The sequence below is a fragment of the Balaenoptera acutorostrata genome, chromosome 11 (genome assembly GCF_949987535.1).
Source record: "Balaenoptera acutorostrata chromosome 11, mBalAcu1.1, whole genome shotgun sequence".
NCBI lineage: Eukaryota > Metazoa > Chordata > Mammalia > Artiodactyla > Balaenopteridae > Balaenoptera > Balaenoptera acutorostrata.
The window spans coordinates 46,703,456-46,716,565 of record NC_080074.1 but is presented as its reverse complement, the minus strand read 5'-3'; the positions used below and the strand labels follow the sequence as shown (position 1 = coordinate 46,716,565).

The following is a 13,110-nucleotide window of genomic DNA, read 5'->3' as shown; positions in this document are numbered from 1 at the left end:
TGTTAATACTTCAGGGAACATTTGCATCTTAACAGACTTTCTTCATATTGCAAAGTGCCTTCAGTTGGGTTTCAGGAACTGTTGACCTGTAATTAAGCCTGCCGTCGCCTATCCAGAAGGGGTCTCTCTGTAGAATCAGAGTCCTGAGACAGGGGATGAGTCAGCCATGAACATGACCATGGTCTTAATCACCTCAGAGCAGGGAACCTTCACCTAAATTTCAGCTCTTACATTGATTTAGCATTTGACATGTGTTTATTCATTTGAGTCTCACAGTGGCACTTCAAGATAGGCAGGACTCATATTATTATCCCCTAGCACACTCCTTGGTATCCACATGGTGCTATACACAAAATTGGTGCCCAGTAAAAATTTGGCAAGGAAAGGAATCTCCATTTTATAAATGAATAAAGGGAGACTTAGACAAGTGAAATGACTTGTCCCAAATCATACAGTACAATAATGGCAGAGACTGAGCTACTAGATTTTCTGCATCCTGACCTGGTGCACCAACCCACTTCTCAGGAGTTTAGGATGTCAAGGCAAGGTGTGATCAGCTGAGGCAGCAGAGACATGTGCTTGGTGTCCTGGAGGCAAGTTATGGTGACAGAAGTGGGATTCGGGCTCTTTAAATCATGCTACCCTCTAAAGGGATTACAAATTAGAGTCCTCTGCTGTGGTTAATGTCTGTGAGAAAAATAAATAGAGTCTACACCTTGATTAAACTTAAAAAATGGTCTGCATTTCCACTTCAGAGGCCATCACATGACCATCTAGATTCCTAGCTTCTCTTGAAAAGACCAGCGCCTCTGGCAGTCAGACTGCCTTTACCCAAGGACACACCTGGCAAGCGCTGAGTTGCTGCCCCCATTAGATGGGATACATGATACTGAGTTGGGAAGTGAAATTTCATCTCCAGTCACCTGCCCTTTACTGATCAGGGGACTCTATTGATCAGGGGACGGTAGAGAGAACAGAGGGAATGGCGTTCTAGGCAGCAGCAAACATACCAGTTCTCTTGGTAGCTAGAGCCAGAGGGGAAGTTTGGTTAAATAGCTTCTCACGAGACACCAAAATATTTCAAGTTTACTGTCTCATGAATTCTCACTATCCTTTACCAAATCTTTTTTGTGCCCATCAAATAATGCATCTGTATCCAATGTAAGTAGATTGCTGTAGTTTAAAGCAATACTAGGTAGTATTTGGTTTTGTGCTGTGTAATATGTCTTTTTAGCATAAACATGATGTATTTAATTTTCAGCCCAGCCTCGTTTACTGTAGTCTCAGCTCTCCTGAGCTGGGTTAGTTGCGGTGCTGTTGCCCACTGGCAAGGCTCAGAAGACTGGGTTTCCTGTTATGGCTGGTTTCTAGTGTGTGTTCCTCACTGGCCCCAGGTAGGTCTCTGATGTGCTGCTTGACTGATCTAGGGTCCACACCCTAGATTGAAGGCACCTAACCAGTGCAAGCCAGGCAAGGATGACTGTAGGCAAGCTAGACAGGCCCCTATCTTTCCTGGCACACACCAAGCTCAGCTGTCACAAAGGGCCCGCAGTCACCGAGAACAGAGGCAAACAGTATGGTACAGTACAAGCAACATGGCCATTGGGGGTCAGGCACAACTGATTCCAGTCCAGCTCTGTTGCCCCCAAACTTGCCCAAGTAGCTCAACCTAAGCCTCAGTCTTCCCATTGGTAAAATGGGGGGTGGGATTTAGCGCTGGTACATAGTAAGAATTCAATGAATGTTAGTTATTCATTTATTTTTCTCCATTTTACAGACAAGGAACCTAAGACTCAGAAAGGCTAAGTAACTTTCCTAAGGTCAAGGAAATGGCAGAGCCTGCCTTTGAACCTTGGTCTTTTGCTCCAAAGTCAAGCTCTCAAACCACCACATTATGTTACCTTCACATTGCCTGCCTCTGGGGGTGGTGGTGAGCATGATGTAAGGTGTTTAGCTTGGTGGTAGATTGTAGGTTTCAGTAATTGGCAGTGATTATTAGAGGTAGGGGAGCTCAACTGAGCTGAAATTCTGTCTAGAGGTTCAATTACCTATAGACCCTTGTTGTCACAGGGACCCCAGTTCATAGGTAAGTCTTTCCAACCCCATTTGCACATATAGATGGTTAGTGTTGACTCTGAGTGTGAGAGATGATGATGGTAGTGGTGTTGGTTAGTGAAAGGAAAAGAAACATGACTTCATTAATAAAAGCTTAATATAGAGGACAGCTTAGTGCAATGGGGTGGTAGAAATGGCTCTCCCTGTTAAACGTACTTTTCTCTCCAGTTTTCAGACATATAATCATTTTGCAAGACTCTTGGTCTTGCCTGGAAATAAATAGGTGAGAAAATGCCAGCTCTTTAGTCCTAAAGTCTGGGAGGGCGTTGCTTTTCCTAACACAGGGATAAAAATAAAACGACCCTCTAAAAGTGGTGGTGACTACCCTCAGCTTACTTGGGAGTCAGTAAGAACCTCCTTTTTCATACAGGCATTCGAGAGCTGACCTTTAAAATCACCACATCTGGGGAGAATGTGTGATTTGATGCAGAACATTTTAAGGCGTGCCAAAGGATGAATGCATGAGAATGTGCTCATCAGTTTTCTTCTCCTTCAAGGAGCTCAGAGTTGCTTAGGTTATAAAAGGCAGTTCTTGGGCACTTCCAAACCTATAGCATTTGCTTCAGTAGGTCTTCTGTGCAAAGTAGATTAAAGCACATATATACACGGAACGCTGATCCATGCACCCGGTACGAAAATGAAGGGGGTGTGTGTGTCTGTGTCCTCAGAGTGAAGTTTAGCCATTTCAAGGTAGCTAGTTACACAGTAAGTTCAACAGAGGGTCGTTTGGAAAAAAGATGGAATTTCTCTAAAAGAAGAGCCAAACTCTGTGAATCGCTTTGTTATGGAAGCTCACGCACTACATCTAGGGTCCAAGCAGTAATTCTGAATATAAGACCAGCTTTTGATTTGTGAACCCAAATACCTGCAGGTTCAGAAGACATTCAAAAGAAGCTTATTTGTATTCCTAATGCCCTTTTTTAAAGAGCCACAGACTTTTGTGGAAAACGGAATTGGATGGATGGTCATCTCCCAAATTCATCTCCAGGAGAAAATAGCATCTGTCTGATCTCATGTGTCATCATGTGCTAAATGAAGGTCCAGGCAGGGATGCTGATAGAAATTCCTTGTGGGTGCTAATTCTGAACAGTCTGGGCAGTGAGGCGCTTCAAGGGCGGGATTGATCACAAACTCCCCCGTACCCCGACCAAGCATAGTTAGCGTTTTTCTTGACTCGTTTCCAGTCTTAGAAACAGCAAACTGAAAAACTTTCCCCCCTATGTTTTTGGATGAGGATCCAGATGTCAGAACTGGCAAATTTTCAGAGTTGTTCCTTGTCACGAAGCCACTTAACCACAAGATTGCTGAGCTTCCGCAGGAGATACCTGCCAATCAGCCGTCATCCTGGCTCCTGAAGGCCTGCGAGAAGGCCGGTTCCTCCCTTCCTCACTGGCTCAGAGGCCCATTGGCTTTTGTCAAATGGGGCATAGAGAGAGGTCAAGGGACTGATCTATTTCTGAAGCGATAAGTAAAACATGATTTGCTGGCTACAGTAGATGGGTTTTCATCTTTTCGAAATGTCTGTAATGTTGGAAAATGTGCTGAGGGTAGTAGTTACTGATCTGGAAGATTGGCATGGACCCTGTTGGCGTAGCCTGCTGGGAAATTCTTCTTGCTTCACTATTTCCTCCCTTCCTTCAATATTTGCTAAGCACCTGCTACATGTCAGGCAGGGGGCTAGAGACCAGCCATGAAACAACGAAAACAAGTCAGACCCTGTCCCTGACCTCAGAGTCTGGTGGAGGGAGAGGCAAGAAGACTGGAGATTTCTTTCTGGATCCGGAAGTACAACACTGATGGTAGACGAAGGGCACCTCATCTGGCAGACCAGCAGGAATTCGGCAAAGGGGCTGAGCAATGACAAGAGCATCGCAGGCAGAGCGAGGGTGGTGTGCGAAGGCCTAGATGGGAAGCTGAAAAGAGCGTGTCCATCTGCACAATTGCAAATTGTGCAGTTCCCTGGGGGGGCTTGCTGGGGGGTGGGCAATAGGGAGGGAGGGGGCTGGAGGAGGCCGGGGCCCTAAGGTCCTTGAGGGTCTTTTCTGCCATATGAACTATGGACCTGTACTCTAGGCTGGTGGCGACAGCGAAAGTTTGTAATTGGGCCACCGTATGGCCATCGTGACCTGACATTGCGCCCTGGGGGTGGAGTGTCTTAGAGTGGATCCTGTTGGAGTTTTAGGGGTGGACCAGCGGCTCAGGTGGCCCTGATAGGAAGTGAAAGCTTGTTATTCTGTTAGTCCTTGAGCAGGATGCCAGGGGTGAGAGATGTTTCTTTTTTCTCTGTCTTTTTTTAAATTAAAAAATACCATTAAAGCCTGATGTAAAAACTAGTAAGTGTTAAATGATACTAAGTCACATGGTCTCCTTTGAAGTTGAAAATGCTCTCAGATGAGCTGAAGAAGGGGCAATAAAACTGAAATGGCCAGAGGGCACTTAAACAAATCATCCATTTGTTCCTGAAAGCAACCAAAAAGATATAGGAAAGGGTAGTTAAGAAACACACCGAAAAGTCCTAACTAAAACAGTGCTGCTGAAAATCGCCTGTGTCAATGTATTCTTCACTAAAAGTTGTCTTCTGCTGACGCTTCTTTTTCCTCCCTACGGGCGTGCCTTTTGTATATGATGATCAATTTTCCACAAGGTTGGCCGTAATGTTTCCTCAGAGCTTAGGTTTTTACATGTTAATTCATTCCATGGCTGTTCTTAATTGCTCTTTTCACAATTCAGGGTCATTGTTTTCTAGCAGACAGAACATACTCAAATCCCAACCCTCTTCTTTTTCTCAACTTGTTTTTGTCTGTCTTGGCTTGAGGAGAACCACTGATGAAGGAGGCAGTCTCTACCGTTCAAGTGGAGCCTGTGATCTGGTCCATTCTATACTTTGATTTACCTTTACCTTCCTACGATTTGCATTTTGGGTTCCCAGAAATCACTCCCCTCCCCCAGCCCCTCGATATTACTCTTTCCAACAACTTCCTCTCTTCCTGAAATCCCTCTGAGATCCCACTTATCCTTCAAAAAGTCCAACATAAACTTCATATTCCTCGTCTTCTGAGACAGATAAGCACACTGCAATTTGACAGAAGTTTATGGTAGGATTAAAACAGCAGGACATTATTATTACTGTTGTTGCTGTTATTTTTATGTTAGTCTTGTCTACCCGTTTGTATGGTACATTTCTTTTTATTTTTTTTTTGTATTGTACCTTTCTTGAGCATAGAGACCATATCTTTAGCTATTTTTGTAATCTCAAGTAGAGCTCGGCACAGTAGAATTGAACAAGTATAAATTTAAAAAATGTATTGATTAAGTTGTGATCTGCCAAGAGCTATAGTGGTTTTCATTTAGAGGCTCGTGGAAAATGTGAGTGTGGAGACAATCCTGCAAGGCATCTGAACAATAATCCCTAGGATCTAGACAGTGACTGGCCCTCGAATCTGTGAACACATAGTGGGTGGCTTCCTTTGGCCAAGGGGAGGCTTCGAGATGGGGTGCGAGGGGCCAGTGGTTACAGAGCGGCTATAGCCCAGGACTGCAAAAAACCAATGTCTTCCAGCTCTAAGTTTCTAGCATTTCTTACACTTTTGTTTCGCACAGGAGTAAACTAAGTAGCCCAGAGTAAACTAATGAAGCCTGCAAAATCCCCCGTTCTGCTATCTTTTGAAGCCCAGTTCCAGAGAATGTCTCCAGCCAGTAACCCTTGCTCTGCAAACAAAGCCTGGGGGGGGTAATCGTTGCACCCTAGTGTGATTTAGCTTTATGTGTGACTCCTGGCAGTTTAAATGGTCAAAGAAACAACAACAAAAATTGATGCCTGGTGAGAAGTTTTCTATCTTGTGACATTTGCGTGGTGACCTCCATGGCTTAAGCAGGGTAGCCTCCATTTTCACTTTCGTTTCCCGGTGTGGATTTGTACAGTATTGCCTTAGCAGTTCTGTTTCAAAGTTTCCCCCTTAGCTATCAAGCCTCATTTCTGTTCCAATCCTATTATTATTTGCAGTTTAATCAAGATTAAGGGAATTGTGGCCAAAGGTGAGAAGGTACTTGCTGCTTGTAAGCTGAAATTTGATGTGGCTAAAATCCAGACTCTAGTAGCTGGGGGTTCATGGTAGAGGAGTGAGTGGGTTGGGATCTTGGACCCTCTTCACTGGTTCAACAATTTTTCAAGTGTATTCTTTGACATGCTAGTTGTTTGATGGAAAGATGTTAGAGAAAGGAAGGCTGTGAGACACATGGCTCTTTTTCTGTGTTTTTATCTGCACTTACTGAGGTGCAGATCCCTGGTGTAAGAACATCTTTGCATAGCATTCTTCCTTTCTGGGACTGATCCTCTTGTTATGACGTGGGTACCAAATAGAACGATGCTCGTCACACTTGTGTGGGAGGCGGGTCCTGTAGGCCCCAGCTTCATGGGTGTTGAGACCTTATTTTCTCGATCATGAAGAAGTGGTGGTGCTGGGGAGGATAGGGGGAACAGAACCCAGGAGAGGGCTGGGGCAGCGTGGCTGGCTGGGGGCACTTGGGGAATGTGGAGTCATAGCTATTTATACCCATTCTGGAAGTAGTTCAGTATTTCAGCAACAGGGACTGTGGAGTCATAGCTATTTATACCCATTCTGGAAGTAGTTCAGTATTTCAGCAACAGGGACTGTTGTGCTAGTTTGATGGGCTGGTAGTGGCTCTGCACCTGTAAGTGCACTTGCTGATGAGGAAACAAGGCGGGATCTGAAGTTAGGAAACCGGAGTTTGACTCCTAGCTCTGCCAACCATGGGTCGAGGAATCTGGGCAGATTCCTTGATCATTGAGACTCAGCTTTCCCATCAGTACAATGGAAAAAATAGTAACTACTCTATCAAGTTAGTAGGAAGGGAGCAGATTTGCAGTAAGATGACATATGTGCAAACACTTTGTTAAACTGCAGCTCTACTGGCTAAGTTTTCCTATTATTTTGATGTCTTACTGTCGTGATTGAATTCGGTTGTTTAGTGAAAACTTCAAGTATGGAAGTGTTTAGGGTTGTTTAGTCAAACACCAAATATTGTATTTCTGTGCTTTTTGAGTTGTTGGATCTGCTTTTGGTATATTTTTCTTGTTCCCCTCTCATGTTAGGGTGTGGGCTTAGAAGCTACATAACTGAAGTTTATTTGAACTGTGTACTAGATAAGGATAAATGGGGTCTGGGTGAGGGCCTGAGGGATTCTTTTACGTGTAAAGCAAATCAAATTTAGCACATAACCTTTTGTTATGTTTAGCACATCTCAGTTAGGGCCGGTTCCAACATTCTTTGCTAACTTCTTGGTTCCTGTCTGTCCTGCATATGTGGATGATGGAATTCTAGATGTGGAATGATGTATGCAATTACTTAGAAGTATATATTATCAGTTTGAAAAGATCATATTTTTAGTGAAGGTAGTAGAGAATAGACATCACTCACTGACTCACTGACTCACTCACTCAGGCATTTATTAAATGATGTGTATAGACCACTTTCCCGGACAAAGTAAAAGAAGTAGGATACCTGGCCGTCTTCCTAGGACTTTGCGTACCATTTTAATCCAATTTAAGAATACAGACTGACTCTCAGGAAGAGGTTATATAATTATTTCAAAGGATGCAGAGAGTTGGGGAACTGGGAGGCAACAGGACCCTTCCAGAGGAAAATTGGAACAATAAATTTCTTTTTCACCAAGAATTTGAGAAAGGTGTACATCTCTTTAATTGGAGTATGGTATGTGCCTTAGCAAGAGCTTCAGGTACCTAACACCAAACGTAAGAAGGATGTTGCATCGTGTCCTTTTGTAAATCACTATGTGGGACCAGGTGGATTTTGTTGGTGTGTTCAGTGTCTCTGGACGATGTTCCTTCCCGCTCTCACAATGCCCATTTGGCTAGGCCAGAACTGTTGCGAGAGTGGTGCACTACCAGTAGTGATCGGAAGATGGCAGCATTGGGCGACCTATCTCATTTTCTTTAAGCACACTCCCGGCTAGCTGATCCCGTGGCTGTGTTCCACAGCCGTGTTTGGATCTCGGATCGTCACTCAGACCTTCTTCTGCTTAATGACTATGTGTATGTAAATGACTCTGCTTTTCTTCTAGGGAAGAGGTCCGATATATCATTCCTGTTTTGGTTTTCAGTTAATGATTATATGTAATTATATTCGAATAAAATATTTATAAATAATCACTTATAATTAGTGGTATGTAGAACTTGGAATTCATGAACATCAGCTTTGATGAAAGGTACCCTTCAATTTGGGAGGTGTTAGTCTTAGTGTTATTGTTTGTTTCTGTTTAAAAGACATTAGTGGCCAAGACTCTGCAATTCTCTTTTACAGGAATTCTTATAGGGCTCAGGTTTTTTATTTTTTGTGGGCTTTTTTTTTTTTTTTGATAATAGGTAGGATATTTATTTGGTAAATCTCTTGGGAATATATTACAGATCCACATATGGCAAGTGCTCTGAGGAAAACAAATTATATTTTCTTAAAATTTCAAGAAGCAATTAGCTACCCTTGGATTTTGAAGGGTCTCCAGGGGTCATCCAGTCCAACTCTAAGCAGGCTTTGCACTTAAAACCAGGCAGAAGACACGTGCAATTGCCCCCTCCTCCCCATTAGTGATCGTGCCCAGGGTCTTCTGCATTTTGAGGTCTATACCTTATGCATTTTGAGGCATTAGAAACAGAAAGGGAAAAATGATCCTGAGCAAGTCCATAATTCAAATTTTGCCAACACCCGAGCTTCAGGTACATTTTATCATCCCTCTTTATCTGTTAGCCACACATGGAGCTGCAAATGGAAAGCTATCTCAAGGTGAAAGGTTTAATTCTCTGGTGAGAGGAGGCTGTAGAAGCAGCATCTAGGCTCATTCCTTGGTCTAGGACAGCAGGAAACCAGAGGGAAAGGCAGCTAGGGAATGAGCAGATGGAAATGTGTAAGGTCAGAGTTTCTGGAAGGATTCCCAGATGAGGGATGGGGCCAGAGAGCATTCTAAGCAATGGGAAAGAAGACACCCAGTGGCTCTTGCCTCTGAGGTTACCCTGATTCTAGAAGCACAAGGATCGAAGACACACTGATAGATTTAGCTTGGAATTTTTAGCCGAGTTGATGCAGACCTTGTAATCCCTGCCTCACACTAGGACGGGATGCCAGATCTAGGTGAGGACCGTGAGAATGGTGCACCAGATTTTCTCAGGGGCTCTCTCAGCCTGCTTTGATTTGGATCATAACCATGACCGCGTATTGTGTATGCACTGATATAGCGTAAGGAAAATTAAAAATGCACATAATAGGCTGACCTAAATGCTCCTGTAGCTGGCTCCATATGTGTACTATTCTGGAGGCTTTTGAACTTGAGAGCACATTTTTTCACAAACTCTTCTGTATTCAACGTTAAGGCTCCAAGGATTTCACATCATGTGCTATAAATGCAATACAAATTAGAGAAATCAGCCAAAGACATACTAAGAAGATGTCATGAGATTCTAGTTTTCCTGATTTAACCTTTCATTTCCCCATTTTTTGGGTTGTAAGGAAAAAATCATGCATCTCTTAATCTTTTACCTGGAAACTTTAAAATGTGACAGATGTTGAGCTCATAAAACACTGAGCTCTAGATCTCTTAAATATCACCATCTAGATTGGTCCTGGGTAAATCACTTCATCTCCTTAAACCTGAGTTTTCCTTTTGGTAAAGTAAGAGGCTGAACTTCCAGGCTTCCTGTCCTATGACTGTATGATCACTTCTCCACCATGCCCAGGACTATGCAAAATTTTTTGGAGGACAGACTTGAGGGCTGTATTTTAACATTTCTTTCTTTTTTTGTAATTGAAGTATATTTGACTTACAATATTATGTTAGTTTCATGTGTACAGCGTAATGATTCATTGTTTCTATACATTACAAAATGATCACCAGATAAGTCTAGTTACCATCTGTCACCATACAAAGTTATTACAATATTATTGACTGTATTCCCTATGCTATACATTTCATCCTCTGTATTTTAACTTTTCAACACATCTTCACATCTCTTATTTCGGTTCTTCTCATGAGGCCTCTGTGATACTGAGTTCTCCCAACCCCCTGCTACCTCTGGCCCAAGTCATCCTCTAAGTCGCTTACCACCCTTGTCTTGACTGCCACTGCCTTCCAACTGGTCTCTCTGCTTCCACTCTTGCCCCCTACAATCTATTCTTTACCCAGCACCGGCGTGATCTTTTGGAAATGAAATCAGAACACATCTCTCTCCAGCCTAAAACCTTCCAATATCTTCCCGACACCCTTGGAAATACACATCTATCCGTGCCTCAGGGCCTTTGCATTTGCTATTTCCTTTGCTGGGAACACTCTTTCCCCTAGGTCTTTGTACAGCTGGCTTGTTCATTTTCTTAAAGAAAGGGCCATTTTCAAGCAGATTGCAGCTTAAAGATCACTCCGGCAGAGAGGCTTTCCCTGATCCCTCCATCTAAAACAGCCATATCCTCTGCTTGCTCTCTGACAGTTACATGATATTATTATTTATATAGCAGATTTATATAGCAGATTTCACCTGACATGCATCCTGTATGTTGATTTTTGTTGTTATTGTTGTTACTTGTCTCATCCCAGGAGCATACCTGCTTCGTGGGTCGGGGAACTTTGTTCCCTTGTTCTCTGCTAGAGCGGAGTCTGGCATTTAATAGGTTTGTAGGAGTGTCTGTAGAATAAGTAGATGAATGAATAGACGTCATAGGCAGGAAAACTACAACCCAGGAAGGTTGTGGTCACAGAGCTAATTAGAAGCAGGGGTAAGACTAGGACTCAGGCCTCCTTGTGTGTGTCTTTCCTCCAGGTCCTGCTGTCACGCAAAAAGCCTAATTTAGAAATACTTCATTCACTGTTTGTTTATTTATTCACCGGATATTTACTGAGCTCTTATTATGTTTCTGGCACTGGTCTGTGTCAGTTGTTCTCAGCCAGGAGCGATGTTGCCCCTCTGGGAACATTTTTCAATGTCTGGAGACGTTATTGGTCGTTGCAAATGGGGTGGGGGGGGTGCTACTGGCACCTAGGGGACAGAGCCAGGGTGCTGCTAAATATCCTCCAGTGTGCAGAATAGCCCCCTGCAGCAAACAGTTATCCAGCCCAACGTGTCAGCACTGCTGAGGTTGGGAAACTCTGCTCTAGATGAACAGACGGTGATACTGTTCTCATGGAGCGGATGGTTTAGTGGGGGGAGACAGACGGCAAACAGTATATTTCATACATCAAGACCACGTCAAAAAAGTGATGTGACAGAGAAGAAAGACAAGTCAGAACAGAGTAAGAGGGGGTGCCGCTCGGTGCTGTGGGTGGTGACAGGGTAGGAAGGGCTGTAATTTTCGCCTCTTCGGGAGACGAATCAAGAAAGGAAATTTTGCCTCTGGAGGCTCAGCTCCATGACCTGGGATGACCAGGCCTTCGGGTCCAGCCCAGGGCTGCAGAGCATTGACCACTCAACTTCAGAGATCGTCCGCACATAATAAAAATATAAAACCCTCCAGAACCAAGGGACATCTTAACCTCCAGATAAAAATAGGGCAAATAGCCATGGGCTAGAAATAATTAGTATTTTCTGCTCCTTTTCAGGGGTGTTTACATTCTCTTTCTCAACCCCTTCATTGCTCCATCATCACTAATGCAGGACAGTGTTAATTTGATGAAATTTTTTATTGCTTATTGTCAGCTTCTCACTTTCCTCTCGGAGCACAAATTGTGTAATTTCAGCCCCTCTCAAGAGTCGTGAGTTTTTTGGTTGTATGGAGATTTCTGTCTGTCTAGGTTGATTTCCTAGGAACTCAACAGAAGCAAGTGTAGATTTTAATATCTTGGGGAAGCTGTAGTAGTTGATGATGGTAAAACTCGGGCCAATGAAATGGTTCTTACTATATGTATTTAATGTATATGTATACATGTAAGTGCATACATAGGTATCCATTTAAGAGTTCGCTAAGAAAATGGTAATTTGGTAGGCATATACTTGTTTTCTTGCTCTTTCCTGGTTTCTTCACCACAATTCTTTACCAAGCATTGGCACATAGTAGGTACTCAACAAATGTTTGTTGAATGAATAAACAAACTGCAAAAATCAGTTTAGGATTACTGAATTCCAAGTTATTTTTCCACATTTACACGGTGCTACTGAACCACAACTTATTAAATATAGTAGCATATTCTTCTGGCATTATCACTGTGACATATTCCTTCTTTCTAGATCTGTGGTTTTTTAAATTTTAGAGTCATTGCAAGGACTATGATTTGACTCATAGGGTTTCTGAATCCAGGAGGCATAAGGCTCTTAGTAGTTAATACTTTTTCCATTTACCTTTAAACTAGGGAGGGATTATTAGGCAATAAATGTCCATAAATCTTCTTGACTTAAATGCGTTTTAATTGACGGTGCTGAAGAAATTATGCAGCGTGCACCATTTTATTTTGGGTGCCATTTTATTTTACAGAAGAACTTACTGCCCAGTTCACTGGATGTGTGTCCATTTCTTTTTCAGTGCTATTTCTTCACCATTGAGTTTGGCCTTTGCAAACAAGAAGGGCAACTGCGAGCTTATGGAGCTGGACTGCTTTCCTCCATTGGAGAATTAAAGGTATGAAGCTGTAAACGAAAGTATCCTTCCCAAGCAAACTGGTTCAAGGTCATGGAAAATATTGATTTGTCTGTCTGAGTCTCTCTACTCGCAGATACCCCATAAATATTTAGTGTAGGGGATTTGGTACCTCATATGTGGGTGCTGACCTAACTTTTTGCACTTCTGAAAATGGGTCATGCCTTTCTGGGTTTGTGGTGTGACTCAGATGGCTGAGCAGCCATGTGCACGAATCAACAGGAATGACAAATGTATGCTCAAATGTCGGGTAACAAATGACTGGCCTAAATTTAGTGCTGAAAAGTGGGCACTGAGCTAGCAGTGATCCTACTGATTGAAATTCCCTTGGAAGGGTGGCTTGACCTCT

At 43.0% G+C, this 13,110-nt stretch overlaps 1 protein-coding gene across 1 annotated transcript in view; it reads left to right on the top strand.

The window, feature by feature from the left end:
- TPH2 (tryptophan hydroxylase 2) overlaps window positions 1-13,110 on the top strand; it is an 88,681-nt gene that overhangs the window by 66,397 nt on the left and 9,174 nt on the right. Inside the window, exon 9 of the mRNA XM_007195006.2 lies at window positions 12,648-12,743. Coding sequence (XP_007195068.2) covers window positions 12,648-12,743 — 96 coding nt within the window. The remainder of the gene's footprint in view (window positions 1-12,647; window positions 12,744-13,110) is intronic.